Here is a 21,566-nt window from a genome sequence, read left to right as displayed (position 1 = left end):
GCCATTCGTATAAATGAATAACTCTGAAAAAAAAAAGACATGAATACACATACTTACATACAGGCTTATGCAGAAACATTCTTAGCAGAATTATTCATAATAGTTAAAACAGTGAAATGGCCACTAATGGAAGACTGGATAAACCCAGTATTGTGTATCTACTGAAAGGAGTGACATCACTTGGCAATAAAAAGAAATAATGTACTGATTCGTTATGAATGAACCTTAGGAATATCATGCAAATATATTACACAAAAGAATCCAGAAAAACAACTAAATATTATGATTCCACTGATGGGAAGTGCCCAGCATAGGCAAAACCAGATCTGAGAAGTGGATTAGGGGTGGGTAGAGAAGCAACGGGGGGAAGAAGCAGGGTATGGCTCCTGTTGGGTAAGGGGTTTCCTGTTGGGCAGGTGCACTGGGTCTGAATTAGAAGGTAGCGATGGTTGCTCAACCGTGGTAGTTAATCACAAGCTATTAAACATCAGGCTTTTTCAGAGTGAGTTTTATAACATGAGTGTGCCGTGTTGGAGACAGAAAAGGCACCCTGTGAGGGTGGGAAAGGGAATGAGACTCATCTGGCTCGACTGCCTCTGGGCCTCCTTCCCAAGGGGCCATACTGTGTAGTTCATGGCTGCCCACGTTGGCTGTTCTGCAAACGTCCAGCCTGGATGCTGGGCAGAACAGTTCAATTCATCAAGACAGGAGAGCCTTAACACTACAGAAGCCACTGTTGAAAGCAAGCCCCATGACTCAAAGCCATCAAGGAGGAAAGTTCACTCTTGACATGCCTGACAGCCAAAGACTGCAAGCCTACTTCCCCTTCCCTGTTATTCAACTGGCGATGAGCAGGAGGTCAACAGGCAGTAAAGACGTGTTTACACCAAAGTGAGTCTCACCCAGAGCCCAGTTAGAAGGAATCATGTTCTCGATGAGTGCATTCAATGTTACTTCTGGGTAACTTCTCCCTGTTTGGGGAGCATTGCTCTAGGCTCATGACAATGTCCCTTCCTCCCCTGGGGAAGCTGGTACAAAGCTCCCTCCTGGAATCCAGCTGACACTACCTGGCTGGCCTGGGTTTCTGCAACACAGGCTTGGCTGTGGACAATGAGTAGGGACACCCACAGGCAAGCCACACCTCACACAAAGGAGAAGCAAGGGCAAGGCCAAGTGCAGGCTTCCTCTCCTGCAGAGCCTGCAGACCGCTGCTAAGGAGCAATGCTCCTGGCTGCCCCCGTCATCTTAACTGTTCCCTGTTCCAGGTCAGGATACAATATATTCAGTTCTACAAAGAGGCAGAGATGATTAAACCACTGCGCCTCCCCTGGCTTCTCCTTCCTTATTTTTCTAGCAGTCCCCACAAAGGCAATTCAGGATCTGCCTCTGTTCCAACACACAAGGCCGTAGGAGCTGAAATAATCTTTAATTATTAAGTTGACAATGCAATGGCAATTTTAGGAAAAAGAAGTGCCCGAGACAGAGACGTGAATGCTCAGTGAATCTGTTACGCTCAGAGATTTAATAGAACTCATTTCGGGAAATCACAGGCGCCAGAATGAAGCCCTTGGAATCAGGGAGGCCAAGCAGCCTTGGTAATATGAGAAGATTCAAGGACAAGTCAGTGTCACGTCAAAGAAGCCCTTCAAGGGAGAAGTCCAGAGCAATTTTCTAGCAAAATCCAAACGGCTTGTGATGCAGCAAAAATGGTGTGGATTCCTGGAGTTGGCAGAGCCAGGGATGGCGTTTCCGAACCAACACTCATTTACCTGTGACCAAAACCAAGCTAATTAACCTCATGGAACCTGCCTTTTCTGGAATGTGTGTGGGAATACTGGCAAGCATTATATCCAATACAGATAGAGTTCAAAGGTAACAACCCACATAAAGTTTGTCTGAACTATACTTTACAAACATGCAAAATTGAGCCCCAAATCTCTATTTCTTGCAATTTGTACCTGAAAACACACACCTTGGGGCTGGGGAAAATGCTGACTGTACTGATCACAGTAATAATTTCTACAGTGTCACCCAGAATTATGATTTAAACTAATTGAGTACTAAAAAAATGGTAACTTTTTTCTTTTTTTTCCCCCAGTAAAGAGCTCAACTTCTGAGTTCTAGAGACTAGTGGTGTTCAAATTGGTCCCTCCACTGCTTCCTCTGTGAACAAGGACTAGCTGCTGCGCCCTCAGCTTCACTGCCTGTCTAAGGGGGATGCCAGTACTGCCTACGTCAGGAAGAAATATGGAGACCCCACCAATGAACACACAGAAAACTCTCAGCACACACCCTGACTCAGAGTGCGTGCTGCAGCAGGATCTGTGAACCATAAGACCTGCAGAGCGCACAGGTTCCTCTCCACACTACGAGCACAGTTCCCGGTCCGTGCTTTAAGACAGTGACCCGCATGGGTCACCTGCAACTACTTCCTACTTCTATTCAACTCCATGCTCACACTTGGTACCCGAGCCATGGCCTCTGCAACCAGGGTGATCCTGAGGAGCACCAGGACAATCAGAGGCAGGGATGGCTACAAACAGGCTCTTTCAACATCCACATTCTTCAGTGCCACCAGCAGAAATTAAAGAAAACAAAGCATAACCACAGAGCACAAAACAACCATCGTTAAATATAACGATCAGCAAAGTGAGGGACACAGACAGCCTCTTGCTGGCGACAGGACTGTGCAGGGACACCCCAGCAGACAAAATGATTACAATTGGAGGTGCCTTTGCACCAAGGGGGTAAATACTTCATTTCTACATCAATATTTATTTTCCCTAAGAAGGAGGTTTGCTAGAAGAGCAGTGACATTTCTCAGCTCCTCCCCAGTCAAGGCTGGAGTTACAGGCCTTCTGCAAACTTCTTTTTCAGCATCCTTCTCTTGGCGCCGAGATACACAGAGTGCTACTCTGCCAGATAATAAATCTTCATCATGTATACTTTGTATATATTTTTCTCATCCACCTTTGCCCTTCACTACAGAGATCAAATAAGGAAACAACCAAGAATAACTGTAACAGTAAAAAAACAAAAAAAGCAAGGTCAGCTTTATTATTAGCAGCAAGCACAAAACACAACAGCTCCAGTTCTGATGGAATTTCCGTCAGTCTTTCACCTTTCGTATTCTGACCATGTGTACAAACGAAATCCACACACATGTGTGTATGTACGTCACTGCAATGTAGGTTTTTCACCTATTTGTATCCTATGCATTTCTCCATGTTACCAGATGCTTTTAAACAAACTACATCATTTACTGTGGAAGGATGTTTCATTATTTAATCCTGTTACTTTATGATGATAAGCAGCATTTCATGAAAAGTTTTCGACAGTGAGGGACATGCTTTTGAGACACAGCTCTCAAAGTCAAAGGTTTTGGCACATGATATTAAATTTCCTTGCAGAAAGATTCAGCCATTTTTGGTGTCAGCATGAATACACAAGAATGTCCACAATAGCATCTCACTCATTTAAAATGCAGTGTGTTGGAGACTCGCAAGATGGCCGACATTGGAGGAAGACTGTGAGAGAGCTCACAGACAGAGAGGGCTAGAACGCGACAAAAGAGTAAGTGAAGCAGCATAGAACTACAGGGAGAAGAACGTGAAGTTCCCTGGACAGTGTGGAACCAAAAAAATCCACACAACTCAGAAGAGCAACCAGGGAAAAACAAAAGAAAGGACAGGGGAGACGACTTTCCGCTCCTGACCTGCTGAGTCACCTCTGAGTGCAGACACTGAAAGCCGCAGACCGATCCGGAGACCGACCCGGAAACCGACCCGCAAACCGACCCGCAGACGCAGTGGCCGTGAGGACCAGCGGTGATTGGGACCCGCTGGCATCTGCTCACCCTGGTCACCAGGACCCTGAATCACTGGAACCCGCCGGCATCCGCCCAACCTGGTCGCCAAGCTCCGCCAGGACCTGCCCCAGCTGCAGCCTCCAGGTTCCAGCCGTCTGCACCCGCCGAGACCAGCAAGGGACACAGCAGTCGCTGGGAGACGCACCTGCGGCGAGGATTCCGACCAGAGGAAGAGGCAGACTGCAAGAACCTGAGGTTTGAGTGAGTTGGGTGGGGACAGTGGTGGGTTGGAGGCTTCGGGAGTTGGCCCCCCAGGGGCATACACAGAGCCTGAACACAATTGGTGCTCGTCTCCCCGCCCCTCCCCCACCCCCAGACTCCAGCGTCTAGAGACACATGGCGAGTGCCTTGAAACTGCCAAAACTGTGTCTGGGAGAAAGGCAAAAGGCACACTGGATACTCCCCCGTGCCTTTGCGGTCTGGCACTCAGCTGGGCGGTGCTATCCCACAGGAACCCAAGCACACCTCTGGGCTGGGCAGTCCCGTGCTAGCGCTGGGGCAGTCGGTCCCCTGCAAGCGCTGGGGTGGGCGGGACTGCGCAGGAGGCGCTTCCAGAGAGCACCTGGAACACCCCAAGCCCTATAGTCCCGTGCTCCGAGCCCTGTGATCCCGCGCACAGGGGGCGCGCACAGAGAGTGCCTTCACTCCCCCACGTCCTGTGGTAGCATACCTGTAGGGGACGAGCTGAGAGTGCGCTTTGAATCCGCTGGGCCCTGGAAGTGGCGCCCTGAGGTCCGATGTTCTGGAGACGCACCAAAAGTGCCTTGAAAATTCCCACACCCTGCTACTCCACGCCTGCAGACTCCGATCTCTACAGGATAGTGCTTGGAGACCCCTCAGCACACTGGTGCCTAGGTCTCTCAAAAAAGAAACACTAACACAATGGGAAGAAATACCAGAAAAGGTAATGATCCAGATGAGAGTGCCAACACCCTACCAATAAAGGATCGAAAGCCACTGTCTATTTCGGAGATGCGAGATGAAGACATAGAAGATCTACCAGACAAGGAATTCAAAAAAATAATGTTAAAATATGTCAGAGACAATGAGAAGAATTGGGAGGGCTTCAAGGAATTCAAGAACCACATAGCCTCAGAAATACAACAAATGAAAAGTAAAATCCTTGACTTAGAGCACAAAATTGAGAGCCTAACCAACAGAACAAATACAGCAGAAGAGAGGATCTCTGAAACAGAAGACACACAAAACGAACATACCCAGTTCATGAAACAGCTGGAGACAAGTCTGAACAAAGCCAATAAGACTATACAAGAAATGAAAGACAACCTCAGAAAATCAAATATTAGGATTATTGGCCTTCCTGAAGGAGCGGAAAAAGAGTCAGGAATGCAAATGGTGCTCGACAAAATTATACAGGAAAACTTTCAAAACACTTGGAACATGAACCCAGCCCAAATCCAGGACGGTCAGAGGACTCCCAGCAGATATGACCCAAAGCGATCTTCACCCAGACATATGGTGCTCAAGTTCCACTCCAACGAAGACAAAGAAAGAATCCTAAGACAAGTACGAAGCAGAGAAAAGATCACATACAGGGGAAAACCAATCAGGATCACTGCTGACTTCTCTGAAGAGACTTTACAAGCAAGAAGAGAATGGACAAAGATCTTCCAAATCCTGAATCAGAACAACTGTCAACCAAGAATATTGTACCCAGCAAAGATCTCATTCGTATTTGAGAACGAAATCAAATACTTCCACAGCAAAGAGAAATTAGAAGAATATGCCAGCACAAAACCAGCTCTACAAAATCTCCTTAGAAATGCACTAAATCCAGAAAAAAAGGAGGTGAATCATAAGCAAAGATGGCAAACAGGAAGATCTCCCCACTAAAGTCCACACAAGGAAGGGCAATTACACAGATATCAACACCCACAAAAACAAGTATGGCAGGGCAAAATCACAACCTCTCAATTTTAACTCTTAACACAAATGGCCTGAACTCACCAATCAAAAGGCATAGATTAACAGAATGGATTATTAAACAGCACCCAACTATCTGTTGCCTACAAGAGACACATCTAACCAGAAGAGATTCGAAGAAGCTGAAAGTGAAAGGTTGGAAACAGATATTTCATGCCAATGGACGAGAAAAAAAGGCTGGGGTAGCTGTCTTAATTTCAGATGATGTGGACTTCAATCTGACACACATCAAAAAGGACAGGGAAGGACACTATATATTGGTGAAGGGACTGATCCATCAGGAAGTAATTACCATTGTGAACATATATGCACCAAATTCAAACGCACCTAGCTACGTGAAGCAATTACTTACGGACTTAAGGGGAGACATAGATATGCACACAATAATAGTGGGTGATCTTAACACGCCACTAACAACTATAGACAGATCAACAAAACAAAAACTCAACAAAGAAACAACAGAGCTCATACAAACAATAAAACAACTGGACTTGGTTGACATCTATAGAATTTTTTACCCTAAGGCCACAGATTATACATTTTTTTCAGCAGTGCATGGCACCTTCTCCAGGATCCACCACATGATAGGACACAAAGCAAACCTAAATAACTTCAAAAAGATAGGAATCATACCATTTACCCTCTCAGACCACCACGGAATGAAGCTGGAAATCAGCAATTCAAAATGTCCCAGGAAATACAGAAACTCTTGGAGGCTGAACAATATGCTATTAAACGAACAATGGATCAGAGAAGAAATTAAAGATGAGATCAAAAAATTTATGGAAACCAATGAAAACTCTGACACAACATTCCAAAATTTGTGGGACACTGCCAAAGCAGTGCTACGGGGTAAACTCATCGCAATTGGAGCTCATGTCAAGGCCCAAGAGAGGCGCCAAATGCAGGAACTAAACACACACCTCCAGGAATTGGAAAAACAACAGCAGAATAGCCCCACACACAATAGGAAACAAGAAATCATCAAAACAAGGGAGGGAATCAACCAGATAGAAATTAAAAAAACCATACACAAAATCAATGAATCAAAAAGCTGGTTTTTTGAGAAGATAAACAAGATAGACACCCCACTGGCCCGACTGACGAAGAAAAAACAAGAGAAGGCAAGAATTAACAGCATCAAAGATGAAAAAGGCAACATAACAACAGACACCGCATCCATTAAGGCCATAATTAGAAATTACTACAAAGCACTGTACTCCAACAAATCAGAAGATCACCAAGAAATGGAAAAGTTCTTAGACTTCTACCACCTGCCAAAACTTAGCCCAGAGGCAACAAACGACCTGAACAAACCCATAACTGAAGTAGAGATTGAATCAGTGATTAAAGACCTCCCAACAAAGAAAAGCCCAGGCCCAGACGGCTTCACTCCAGAATTCTACAAAACATTCCGAACAGAACTGACCCCAATCCTCTACAAACTCTTCAAAACAATAGAAAAAGAGGCAACCCTTCCAAACTCATTCTATGAAGCCAACATTACCTTAATCCCAAAACCAGACAGAGAACTAACAGAGAAGGAAAACTACAGACCTATCTCTTTGATGAACATTGATGCTAAGATTCTCAATAAAATCCTAGCCAACAGAATTCAAAAACACATCAGACAGATCATTCATCCAGATCAAGTAGGATTCATCCCTGGAATGCAGGGATGGTTCAACATTCGCAAATCCATAAATGTGATACACCACATCCAAAAACTGGAAAACAAGAATCACATGATAGTATCAATAGATGCAGAAAAAGCTTTCGACAAAATCCAACACCACTTCCTACTAAAAACCCTAACCAAGGTAGGCATAGATGGAAAAATCCACAACATAATTAAAGCCATATATGAAAAACCCAACGCCAGCATCATACTGAATGGAGAAAAACTGGAACCCTTCCCATTGAGATCTGGAACAAGACAGGGATGTCCACTTTCTCCACTACTATTCAACATAGTCCTAGAGGTACTCGTGGAGGCCATAAGACAAGAAAAAGAAATCAGAGGAATCCAAATGGGAAACGAAGAAGTTAAACTCTCACTATATGCAGATGATATGATTCTTTATGTAGAAGAGCCAAGAGACTCAATACAGAGACTGCTAGAACTTGTACGAGAGTTTGGTAGAGTGGCAGGGTACAAAATTAATGAACAAAAATCAACAGCCATAGTGTATGCGAACAGCACCAAGATGGAAAAAGACTTAACCAGCAAGATACCATTCAAAATACCAGAGAAAAGTATGAAATATCTGGGAATAAATCTAACCAAAAATGTAGGAGACTTATTTGAAGAAAACTACAAACTACTTAAAAAAGAAATTGAACAAGACCTCAAAAGATGGAGTAACATCCCATGCTCCTGGATAGGTAAAATCAATATCATTAAAATGTCTATACTGCCAAAAGCAATATATACATTCAACGCAATCCCAATCAAATTGCCCAAAACATTCTTCATGGAACTGGAAACAATGATCCAAAGGTTCATCTGGAAGCACAAAAAACCACGGATAGCTAGAACCATCCTGAAGAACAGGAAGTTAGCAGGGGGAATCGCAGTTCCGGACCTCTGGACATACTATAGGGCAGTGGTTATCAAAACAGCGTGGTACTGGCACAAAGATAGAGAGGAAGATCAATGGAGCAGAATAGAAACACCAGAAGGAAACCCACACAGATACAGCCAAATAATCTTTGACAAAAAGACAAACGACAATCCAGGCAAATGGGAAGGTCTGTTCAATAAATGCTGTTGGGACAACTGGTTGATAGCCTGCAGAAACAAAAAAATAGATCCACATCTCTCACCATACACTAAGATCAGATCTAAATGGATAACAGATCTAAACCTACATCCAGAAACCTTCAAACTTTTGGAAGAAAATGTTGGAAACACACTGGAACACTTAGAGGTAGGCCCTCACTTCCTAAAAAAGACTCCAAATGCAGTAGAAATCGAGACCAAAATAAACAATTGGGACCTCATCAAACTAAGAAGCTTCTGTACAGCTAGAGAAACAATCAACAAAGTAAAAAGGCAACCCACAGAATGGGAGAAGATCTTCGCACACGACATAGGTGATAGAGGGCTGATCTCCAGAATATACAAAGAGCTACAAAACAACCAAAATGTCAAAACAAACAAGCCACTCAAGAAATGGGCACGGGAAATGGGCAGACACTTCACAAAGGAACAAACCCAAATGGCAAATAAACATATGAAAAAATGCTCAAGTTCCCTGGCAATAAGGGAAATCCAAATTAAAACATCAATGAGGTACCACCTAACGCCAGTAAGACTGGCCCACATGAATAAAAGCACCAACAACACTTGTTGGCGAGGTTGCGGGGAAAAGGGATCCCTACTCCACTGCTGGTGGGGCTGCAGGCTGGTACAGCCTCTATGGAAATCAGTATGGAGAATATTCAAACAACTCAAATTCAACATACCGTATGATCCAGCAATAGCACTCCTAGGAATATATCCAGAACACTTGTTTTATGAGAAACCAACATGCACTCCTATGCTCATAGCAGCACAATCAGTAATTGCAAAAACATGGAAGCAACCAAAATGCCCATCAACAGAGGATTGGATAAGAAAGCTATGGTTCATCTACTCCATGGAATACTACTCGGCTATTAAAAAAAACAAAATGCAGTTCTTTGTGGCCAAATGGGCCAAACTGGAAACCATAATGCTAAGGGAAATGAGCCAATCCCAAAAGGTTAAATACCACATGTTTGCCTTAATTTAAGATGATATGATGTTATGTATAACATGTTATGTTTTGAATGTTATATGTTGTATATAAACTAAAATTGAAGTATAGGTGAGGTGGTCACAGAAGGTGACTGGGAACTCGCATTTACTTTTAACATATTGGTTACTCATTACTATGTCAATTAATTCCATAATGATGTAAATTTTTGCTGATGGTATGTTGGAGCTTTCAATTGACTGGGATGATACTCTGCTGGCTCTGTCTTCAGACCAGAGAGGGTATACCTAAGAAGCCGTTGAACTTGACTGGACAATAAGATGCTGGACTCTATGTTTGGTATACGCTTGCAATGGGGGAATCTCAACTGAACTTGAGCTGTGGTTATGCAACAAGGTGGAGGAATCCACCATGGTGGGAGGGTTTGGGGAGGGGTGGGAGAACCCAAGTATCTATGTAACTGTGTCACATAATACAATGTAATTACTGAAGTTAAATAATAAGCAATTAAAAAAAAAATAAACTAAAATGCAGTGTGTTTGCTGTCACCAGGAATACTGGAGAAATAAAAACTGGTTTGATGTAACAAGGCAAGCCTTAAATGAAAACTTGCTGAAAATCGTATCTGCAAAATAAATGTAATTACTGTAATCAACAGTAAAACGCAAAAGAAGCATCCTGCACCACTATTATTATATTATTATTATTATTAACATTGGGAAGGTACTTCATTTGTCAAAGTATTTTATAATCATGTATGAGTTAATCCTCTTAATGTGCTGGGGAGGCAATGGAGCTATTTAAAACTGGACTTTGTGATTTCAAACTCTTTCTGTCTTGATATCTCAACTTATTACCTTCCAAATGTCAGTTCACAAAATCCTTGTGACTTGTACACCCAGAGGGATGGGAGGGACTTCGGTGGTCATTTGGTCCAAGAAAATCAAATAGTGACTAATAGTGAGAGCAGAAAGAAACGGCGCTCTTCTCACATCTCCCTGTTGCCAGGAAAGAATGACCTGCCTTCAGTGAAGGGCGAAACTACTTCCATTTTTGAATGCAACATCTTTGTGCTACCTAGTAATTGTGGGAATAAAAGTTTATATTCAATAAGATTCTTACACTTTCAACAAGCACCAGATTAGGTGATTTGTAGCTAAAGCAAAGGGAATAATACACCAACACAGCACCATGTGTGAGAAATAACATAACGGAATATCTACAATCATGCAAACATCCTTTCCTAAAAGGTGGATGCTTTGGTTTCTCTCAGGGAGGGACTCCAGTTCTTTCCTGGGGACAACATATAAATATGTGAAAGCCTAGCAGCACATGGAAGAGAATTCCATGTTTAGGTTACCAACAGCCTGGCAGTAGCAGGGGAGACCCCCAGAGCCAGCAGGAGTCTCTACCACCACACAGCAGCGATGGCTCTTCTCCGACATCAGAAGACCAGGGCTAAACCCATCATGGTCACTGCACTGCCACTCCTCCTCGGAGGTACACGTGAAGTCACACTTTCAACCAGGGAGACCTCTGAGGCTGAAGGGGCAGTTCCTGTTGCTAAATGTGGTCATGAGGTATAGTGTTTGCTCATTCCTGGACCCTCTTTTCTGACTCCAGGAGAGCTGGCTAACCTGTCAGCTGACTGTCGTCACAAGCGGGGACCCGGCAGGAGAGCAAGTTCAACAGAAACAACTGACCTCATCGATGAATGCTTTAGGCTAAATATTCAGGCGGATGAAGAGATTCTCAGCACAAGCAACCTGACATCAAGATTGAAATCTGAACATCTAGAGTGGCTTGCTGAAAAGTACTAGGCAAGCCAGTAGCGTGAATGTGAAGCTGAACCAGCTGGGGCTTGGGCATACTGAGAAACTGGTTGAATCAACTTATCTCTGGTGTCTTTATTTATAAACACCCAGATTCTCTGGTTAAACCAGCAAACGTCTGCTGAGTGGATAATACCTAGCAACTGATTTGCAGATAGTGCCAGGGACACAGAATGACATCAATGGCTTTTGTCCATGGAAACCCATTCTGCCTCAGATGCCTTATCATGGAAATACAAGAAATAGAATCATGGAAAAACACACAGACTGAGGACTTCCCATCAGCAAAGGGTGCTCGCTTCAAGTCAAAGGTAGGAGCCCAGTTTGGGGGTGGAAGAGGAGCCAGAAGAGAAGACGGGCAGGTGGAGCAGGTTGATGAGGGGGACCAGGTAGGGAGCACTATGTACCTGGTGGGGAGCCACAGGTATCCACATCTTCCATTTGGGAAGATGGGACCTGAGCCATCCTTCACTGCCTTCCCAGGTGCCCTAGCAGTGGGTTGCACAAGCAGTGGAGTAGCTAGGACTCAAAGCAGTGCTGACAGAGGATGCTGGCATGACAGGTAAGATAGGTAACAATTCCACACATGGCGAGATGACATCGAACTGAGCATTGTTAACAGGACCAGGTATTGTGGTTAAAGCTGGTCACATTCTTGGCACTGGTTTAAGTCTTGACTACTCCAAGCTTCCACTCCAGTTTCCTACTGATGCTTCTGGAGACAGCAGATGATGGCTGAAGCACTTGCGCCCCGTTACCCACGTCAGAGACCAGCATGGAGTTCGGCTTCAGCCTCATTTATGCCCCAGTTGTTGAGGGAATGTGGGGAATGAATCAGCAGAGGGAAATTCTTCCTCCCTTTCTGTTCCTGCCTCTCTGTCACACTGCCTTCCAAACAAATAAGTAAATCCATCTTACAAAACAAACAGAAAAATACACAAAAACACCATCAGCAAATAACCTCCCCAGCATCTTTCCGGAAGCTGGAATGATGGCTGAGACCTCTTGTTCTTCACCTCTCACCATGGGACTGCGTTGGTGGGGAAGGACACATATCTGCCCTCGGAGGACAGACAGTGCTCTTACCGGTGAAACAGGACGGACTTGACCAAGGTGACGACATCGCGGCTGGCGTTGTATCCGGCACAGACAATGGCAACGTGGATTGTCTGGGAAGAAAAAAGAGGGCGAAGGGTCAGTTGGAAGCGAGAGGACACAAAGAAGAAAAATCGCTCCGCTTTTCTGTCGGGATCATTCGGAAACAAAGGGCACGCGCTGCCACCACGGAAAGTAACTGAGACGGTTTTATTAAGGTCTTTTTAATCGGTTTATGGAGCCATCATCATTTGGAAGTCATTAAACCTCTTTCAATTACATTCTGGAAATGAGAGAAATGGCGATGGCTTCAACTGGTCAAAAAGTGAGTCCCTTGTTCCAAAGCTGAGAGATGATGGTGACAGCTGACACATAAGAAAAGAAAGATGCCCTCAAGCAGGGCATGTAGGCTCTCCTCTTCTCAATACCTACGTCCTTGGAGAGGCCCATGTCTTCTGGGCTGCTGGCCCTAGCGTGCCTGGCCTTCACTGCAGTCCATCTGAACCATCACCTCACTCCACTGGCCACTCCCACCATGCATTGCCCCCACCCTTGAAGTGCCAATCCCTAGCCCCACACAGCAGCTGCAATCTCCCCAGGAACCAAGAAGGAAGACGAGGGGGACAGCAGAGGGGAATCACCAGCACAGCCCGAAAAAGAGCTGTCCCCGAGCTTAACACATCACAGAGTCACCAGGTGTAACTCTCATGGTGACGGAAGACAGATACAGTGTTAGCACTGTCCTATCTGGGACCAGAAAATGTAGGCTTACAGAGCCAAGTTGCAAAACCTGAGGCAGAATGTTCACCTTGGACTTATATCAGAAATGCACCAGGAGTTTGAAAAGTTTGTTCTCTACCCTTGGCGTTCACCAATAACTACTAGGACCTCCATTCTGCTGAAAGGAGAATATTTTAATGTTTGTTTATCTGTTGGAAGGGGAGAGTCAGGAGGAGGGAAGCGAGGGCAAGGGAGAGAGAGCTCAATTCATCTCCCAGCCCCTGGTATACTCCCCAAACAGCCACAGTGCTGGGAGTGGCACAGGCTGAAACCAGGAGCCTAGGGTTCGAGCCTGGTTTCCCACACAGGTGGTAGAAGCCCAAGCATTTGTGTCACCCACTGCTGCTTTGCAGGAACATTAGCAGGGAGCTGGATCGGTAGGAGGGCGGCCAGGACGTGAAGTGGTTTTATGAGGTGGGATGTTTACATTGTAATGGCAGCCAGGTAGAGTGTGCCACCACACCAAGCCCTGTTGGAGATTCCTGACAGAGGGCATGTACCCTCTTCCCACAGCCCTTAAGGCAACTGCTTTTGTTCAGGGCCATTCTTAGCTGTCACAATTGGTGCTGGGGTTCCTGCTGGTATCTAGTAAGAAGCCAAAAATGAAGCTGACCATCCTCTGATGCAAAAGAGAAACCCACAATAAAGGTCCTCTGCCCTGGAGGTCAAGAACACCTGCTGTTAGGCAACCCCATTATAACAAGGGCGGGGCAACTGCAGGGGAGGGGGATTCTCAGTCCTCTGGGTGCTGCCTCTTCCTTTCCCCAGCCCAGCTGCTGCTCAGCTTAACTTCCCCACCCGGGAAAGGAAGACACGGACCCTCAGCTCTGGACAGCATCTCCTGGGCATTCTGTGTGAATGGTGGTAATGCAGACGCTGCTGCCATCCATTAAATCATGAAGGAAATGAATAGGAAGAGGCTTAGTCACACACAGGAGACATAACCGGGAGGGCATGAGGACAGGGAGAAACCCACCGAATCAGGCTCTGCGCAATCCCAAATGTTGAAACACAAAGTCTCAGAGACATCAAACTACATCCTGGCTTCAGGGTTCAGGGCCTTTTCTAATTGGGCCCATGAAATGTAAGCATGCATACACACATTCTCCAACATTTTACAAGACGTTCTAATTGCTTTAGTCTCACCTGACACACCTGCCACTGTGAACACACTCATCATTCTGAGCCGCAGCAGTGGCAGGGGCTGGGAGGGAGGCTGCCATCCCAGGAAACAGACACAGGAGTGTGGAAGGTTGCTGTGGGGTAGGGGAGGTGTTAGAGTGGTTACAGGGAGAGAAAGAAGAACATGTATGGGACTTCTTGGACGAGCAGAGTCCCACAAGTGGTCTCTTCAGGATAACCTCAGATTTGGAAGCTGTGTGGGCCAGGCTTGCAGGCTTTTCAGTGGCTCACGGCGAGCACACACAGGGACACTCCATCAGACAGATTGCATGACTACACGTCTCCACCAAGCCTTCCTCTTTACTCTTGTAACTACAGATCAACACACCAAGTCCAGAAAGACAGTAGTGTGGTGGTCTCTCGGGACCCTCCAAACCTGCTCTCTCCACTTCTCTACCTCATTCAGTGTTCTGAGAACCAGAACTTTATGGATCAAGTGAAGGCGGCTCCCTCTGCCTCCCGGTTACTGGCTGAGGGAGGCATGGGCAGGATCCAAGCGTGCAGACTTTCCAGCTTTTGTGGGGGTCTGTCCCAAAGCTGTAGCTCTTCTCTGCTTACCTGATACCTCCCTCTCTCCCATATCCCACTGCAGGTACAGTGCCTGGCACATCAGGGACAGGAATCCCTCCTGCAGAGGGTAAAGAAAAAGGCTCCTAACATCCCTCTCAGGGAGCACTGTCTTCCCTGGCTGGTTCCATCACATCCCGCCTGGACCTGTGCATTTCATCAAGCCACTTCATCCCTTGAGGGTGCAATGTGTAACCTGCTCGGACCTAATGGTCTCCAGTGACCTTTCCTCCACATCCCACTGAGCCTGCAGCCTGGGAGAAAAGTCAAGACGTTCCGATATTAATGGATACTTGTTGAACCCTAAGCAAAAGAGCACCAATGCAACACATTTGAGAATTTATACATCTCATGCACAAATCATCAGGAGCCTTACAAAGCTCTTGTAGCATGAACCACAGCAGCTCTTTGCAAGAAAACTGTGAAGATATTCACCATGGGTACAGTGCTCAGCATACTGTGAGCCACACATGGGGACCTAGAGAAGGCTGAGGCAGAGTTCTAATGAGGGTTCATTTCTGACACCGTGCAGGATAAATTCATGACACGGATGCTCAGGGCTGTCTGATGTGTCGGGTGCTGTGTGGGTCTTAGGGATTCTCAAAGGAAATTGCAGGCCCTGACTTTTGGAGTCTTCCAGAGAGTCTGCGGGATAGAGGGTGGGAACCCACTGAAACGTGGGCCCCAGAGGGGCTGTGCAAAGGCCCACTCAACCCACAGCACGTGTGGAGAAAGAATGCATGGCCTTATGCATAGGAGGTCAAGTCCCTTGTCCTGGCCCAACAAATAAACTTGCCTGTGTCTCTGGCCTCACGGGACAAGCACGTGTAATACTGCCACCCCACAAGGCTGCCATGAGGATCAGACCAGTGAGTGCACTGCTGCTTGTGAACGCTTCCTGAACGACTCGGAGAGATTGCTCAGCATCGCCCAGCTTTCAAGCCTGGTCTGTACCATGGGGGCATTACACTGCATTGGATGATCAGCCATCAGGGGAAGGGACTCCCAACATGCCGTGTGGATGGGAATCACCCGGAGGACATACTGATGGAAAGTACCAGAACCTGTCACTAGGGTCCAACTCCAGGGATTTAAGAAGATGGAGAACCTGAAAGTGGCCAGCATCCAAGCCATCCTGTTGCTGCTGGTCCAGGGACCAGGGTCTAAGAACCACTGCTCCATCCACAGTGCTCTGCAGGGTTTAAAAAGGAAGAACTGCACACAGTAAGCTGTGACAGTTATGGGACAAGATGAGGGGTATTCAGAGAACTGATTTCCAAACCCAGAGCACTGCTTTGCCTAAGTTACACAGGTAGGTCAAGATGTGTTCATCTAACGACCAATGCAGGTTCTCGGTTCTTGGGATTCACTATTCTCCCAGGACAGGGAGGAAGGTGAAGGGAAGAGAATGCTACACAGTACCACGCACGTGGAACAGCCCCAGAAGTCAGGCGGCCTGGGGTATGGCTCACTTCTACCTCTGGTCATTGAGTGACTCACGCAAGTCGATCCTCTCTGCTTAACAAGTGGTTCTATCAAACGAGGGGGAGAACAGGGTCTGACCTTTCTTTACCGAACATTTTCCAAACATCCAGAATCTTCTAGGTTAGAGATGAACACAGTGAGCCACAAAGTACATAAACAATGTGCCCAAGATGTCAGAGCTCTGCCAGTCAAGGGCAAACCATGGGCTGAAGTCAGAGTTCTGCTGCTCAACATGGCACCTCCTACACCAAAACCCACATGCAGCTTACGGGGAGAACAAATCATATTGCTGATGTGCCACCTAAAACCAGCTCACCAACCTCCAGGCAGTGTTCTCTGATTTAAGTCTGGTTGCTCTCAAGTCCTGACTCACAGATCCCAAAACCCCGCTGCTCACAGCAAGTACAGAAGTGAATGTCTCTTAACTTCAGAAGCTGAGACTCTCAGGGTCTGGTGAGGGACAGGTGAATTCATGGGGATTTCAGAGTCTGCTCTGAGAACAGGAGGGCTGAACCACATTCACCCCTCGACAGTCAAGCCCCAGTCCACGTGCGGTGAGCACGTGAACCAGCTGGCATTTTGCTTTCTGGCTGCTTTATTCCTGGCCACTCCATATTCCCATGACACTGACTTTTCTTGTGTCATGATGAACTTAATTACCTGAGAAATCAGAGACCTAATTTCTTAGAGACAGAAAACATTAGATAAAACAAGATTCATGTTCAAGCCTAAGACTGATTCTGATTCTAATTCCCAGTGTCTAAACACATCCCACACTGATCATTACATCAGGGCTGGCATGTGTCACAAGCCTATCTTTGGGACCTCCAGATGACCAGCTTGATTCAAAAAATTCACATTCGTTAGCCAGACATGCAATCATTCAATATTGACTGAGCATCTACTGAGTGTCAGACTCAAGCTAAATATACATGACACAGCAGGGAGCACTGAGAACAAATCCTTCTCCTCTAAGGAGCTAAGATTGCACTTGTGGAATACAGAAAATAAGCATCCTATGGATGGAAGAGAGGACTGGAAAGTGGCTGGTGTATTTAAGGAAGCCTGGAAAAGAGGCCTAGTGCAGGAGAGATGAGGGGCTGAGCCCAGAGGGGACATAGCACAGACATGCTAGGGCTCCAGACATGGGGGAAAACTTGGCTGCTCCTGCGACAAGTGGCCAGAAGACACATCTGCCTGTGATCGGCACTATGGCTCGTCTGGTTGAGAAAGCAGAAGAGTCTACAGAAGATTCACAGGCTGTGGGGAAGATGGAGAGCAACAAGAACCCGAGAGCTACGTGGGCAGGGACGTAAAAGGGCACCAGGAAAGGCAGTGCTTTCGTCAAAGGTCAACAAACAACCACCCTCTGATATCGTCTGGTGCACACTCTGCCCACTCCCCCAAAGAAGGAAACGCAGGGTCTCAAGGGGACACATGTATGCCCATGCTCAGGGCAGCACACATCACAACATCCAAGGGACAGGGACAGCCCAAGTCACCAGTGACAAGTGCATAAACTCATGTGGCACAGACTTAAAATGGAATAGGAGTTACCCTTAAAAGGCCAGGGATTGCATCACATGCCACACACACGGATGAAGCTTGAGGACCTTACGTTGTGTGACCTGAGACCAGGTGCATGAAGTAACTCATGAGGGCAGAAAGTAAGATGGTGCTTGCCAGCAGCTTAGGGATAGGGAATTGCCATTTGATAAGTATAGACTTTCAGGTTTTTAAGATGGAAGGTTCTCGAGACCCAGGACATAACCCTGTGATTAACTTTGCTGACCTGTGTGCTTTGAAAGTGATTAGGACAGTAGATTTCACATTACATGAAGTATTATTACACCCCAATCTGAAAACTGCCCATTCCTGCCCAACTGACCACCATGTTTCAAAATGTGATTCCATCTCTTGGACCTGGGTTTGCTTGTCTATAAAAGATGGGCAAAGCTCCTGTGGTTGTTGGGCAGAAGGACCAAGAAGATTCATGGAAAGGCTTCGTGCTTGGGACTGGACACAAGGCAGCATCTGTCACACGGAATCACAGTTATCATTACAGAAAGCCTTTACCACGGACTCAGGGGCCCTGAGCCTTCAAATCCCCAAGGCTGGCCATCGCTGACTCTCACTCAAGAAGGGCAGGCAAGGTGAGGGCGTGTCCAAGCTGCTCAGCATTATCTGTGATGCCAACATTGTTCTCTCCCCACACTGGAGGGTGAAGGAAACAAGAATGTGTGTGGGGGGGGGGGGGAGGATACTAAGATCCCCAACTATGCTGGGCATCAAGACAAGGATGCCCAGGGGCAAGGTCAGATGGGACAGGGGTTGCTAGAGATCAGGTCCTTTGCCCTGGTCCCAGTATATTAACACTGTCCCCAAGGAAAGCATCCCTCTCACCAGCCACTCATGTCCGAGTGACTCCTCTCCTACACTGTATCAGGGCCAATCTGTAGAAGCAATAGAAATGAACAGAAAGAAGAGCATAAGACACCCAGGGCTAGGTTATCAAATCATTGTGGCTACTGTCTCTATGTCTACATCTCTTATTCTAGGGGAAGCTAGTGGCTACTATCCCAAATGCTGAGTCCTAAGGCAGAATGTGAACCACACCCATGAGGTTTCCTGGAAGCAGACCTTCCTGTGCAGCCAAGTTTTCAGAAGAGTGCAAGCCCAGAAGATCGTACAATGACAACCTGTTTGAAGAGATTCACCAGTCTCCGCTAAGCTGCTTAGGATCTGTTAAAAATTATTATATACCATGTGATGTTTCCATATATGCATAGGCTGTGTAATGTTCATGCCTGGGGAAAACATACTTAACTCCTCAAATATTTATTATTTCTTTATACCGATCCTTTCTCACAGCTTTTTAGGAACAGAGAACATAGTTGGTCTCTTCCAACTAAAACACTCCTAATTCCAGAACCTGATACTTACGGAAGGTAATACTTCAACCTGCAGAAGCCACAGGGAACACACGGGAAGATAATTAAATGAGCCCCATTTCCAAAATGGTGACTTTCCAACAAAATATGGGATACAGGAAGCCTGCTGACAAATTTCTTTCTTTCTTTTTCTTTTCTTTTTTTTTTCTTTAAAAAGAGGAAGATCTTTCATCTGCTGGTTCATTTCCCAAGTGGCTGCAATGGTACTTTTATTGGATGCTAGTCAGGCAGGCTGCGGCTTTACCTGCTACACCACAACACCATCTCTGTTCTGTGCCTTTTGTTTTGGTGCACTACATCCAGCTCTCCGAAAGCACTTGAGCCATACGTACATTAAATAATAATAACAACAATAATAGTAGTGACTTGTCTCAACACAAACACAACATAGGCAGGGATGGAGTGCACAGGGCAGGTGTCTGCTACAGCTTTAGAGGTACACACATGGAAACCATGTGCTCACCGAGGCAGCACTGCTCAGGCAACAAGAATATGCACGGAAGCAATGTGCAGCACTGGGAAGGCCCAATCATGAGGGACCGTGAGGGGAGAGAACTGGGCCATGGCCCACTGTTCCCGGCACCTGCTGGCTCAGCTGACAGCCCGGGTGTCGCTGTTGAAGGGTTTTCAGACGCACCTGTCACACCCAAGAGCAGAACCAGCCCACCAGATGACAGTGACGGTCTGCTCACGCAGCTGAACGCTGACGAGGTGTCATAAGGAGCCGTAGCACTCAGCCAAGACACGCAGGCCAAGGCAGCTTTGACTCTGGACTCCAGCGTCTGACACGGCTGTTCCTCTCTACAGCTTTTACGTTAAAATCTGACTCCAAGAGGTGGGGCTGGAGGACGTGCACTGCTCATAATGGTTGGGAAGCCAGCACCACCGCATTGGTGCATGCCTTGGTAGACACAGAAATGAGACAGTAGCACATCGAGACTTCCAAATGCACCAATGGACACGCTGAAAGGGAGCTAGGGTGCACCACAGAAAAATCCGAACAGAAAGCCTTCTTCAAGGCTCTGGGAAAGAACACAAGAAGCACACAGAGAACAGACACGAATGAATAAAAGCGAAGTCTCAGGGGCAGGTCAAGAGAGAGTAGAAACCAAGGCACAGAAAGCGAACAAGTCCAAGGTCAGAATTTCTATACTGCCAGATTTCTTTCAAAGGCCGTGCAGATGAAGAGAATTCATGCTTCATTTACACAGTGTCTGAAATCAGTGGCTTCCCATCGCTCCTATCTCAGAATCACCTGCAGAAATTTTTTTTTCTAAAATATTCATCTTATTTATTTGGTTTATTCTCAGATACTAAGAGGGAGATACAAGCTGTGGGGGAGGGAAGAGGGTTCACTTTCCACCTGCCTACAACAGCCAGGGTCAGACTAGGCCAAAGCTGGAGGTCAAGAGCTTCGTTTGATCGTTTGGTCTTCTGATGCTTTCCCAGCCACGCTGGCTGGATTGTAAGCGGAGCAGCAGGACTTGAGCTGGCTCCATATGGGAGGACCACATTCCAGGCAGTGGCTCAAGGCATTACACCACAATGCTGGCCCCAGGTTTACTATTATTTTTTTTAATATTCATATTCTTTGGTTCTGTTCTCAGAATTCTCAATCAGGAAGTCTGGAGATTTCATGAGTATACATTCTGAAAAGGACTCTAATCCATTTACTGGTTCACACCCACCCCCTCGCCCACATGCGAGTATCAAGGGTTGAACCAGGCCAAATCCAGGAACCAGCAACCAACCAACTCAAGGTGTGCCATGTGGGAAATGGGGACCCAGTGACAGAGCCACGGCTGCTGCCTACAGCGCGCACATGAACCGTCAGCAGGGTCAGGAGCACAGCTGTGGGCCTCGAACCCAGGCAAGCTGGCACCAAAGCCCAGCACTGCGCCTGCTGTACCACAAAGCCCGTCGTGGTTTCTTCAAAAGCGTAATTCTAACATAGGCATACATAGGCTGGCGAGGCCCATATGCTCACGTAGCTATGGCGGCATAGCTTCAAATTGCTAGTGAGGAACACGCCTTCCTTGACAGCAGCCAGTCACATCCAGGCTGCCCTGCAATGAGTAGTAACCTTAAAACTAGGCCCTTAACAGTGGGACGAAAAAGCCTT

The 21,566-nt window shown here is 46.4% G+C and overlaps 1 protein-coding gene across 5 annotated transcripts in view; it reads right to left on the bottom strand.

Annotated features, from left to right (window-relative positions):
- Nucleotides 1-21,566, bottom strand: part of LARGE1 (LARGE xylosyl- and glucuronyltransferase 1) — a 460,854-nt gene that overhangs the window by 218,299 nt on the left and 220,989 nt on the right. For all 5 annotated transcript variants that reach the window (XM_058673507.1, XM_058673505.1, XM_004589562.3 and 2 more), the window contains one exon: nucleotides 12,471-12,553. In XM_058673507.1, the coding sequence (XP_058529490.1) occupies nucleotides 12,471-12,553 (83 nt within the window). The remainder of the gene's footprint in view (nucleotides 1-12,470; nucleotides 12,554-21,566) is intronic.

Source organism: Ochotona princeps, chromosome 15 (assembly GCF_030435755.1).
Source record: "Ochotona princeps isolate mOchPri1 chromosome 15, mOchPri1.hap1, whole genome shotgun sequence".
Lineage (NCBI taxonomy): Eukaryota > Metazoa > Chordata > Mammalia > Lagomorpha > Ochotonidae > Ochotona > Ochotona princeps.
Note: the sequence above shows the minus strand (reverse complement) of the source record. Positions and strands in the feature narration are given on the sequence as shown.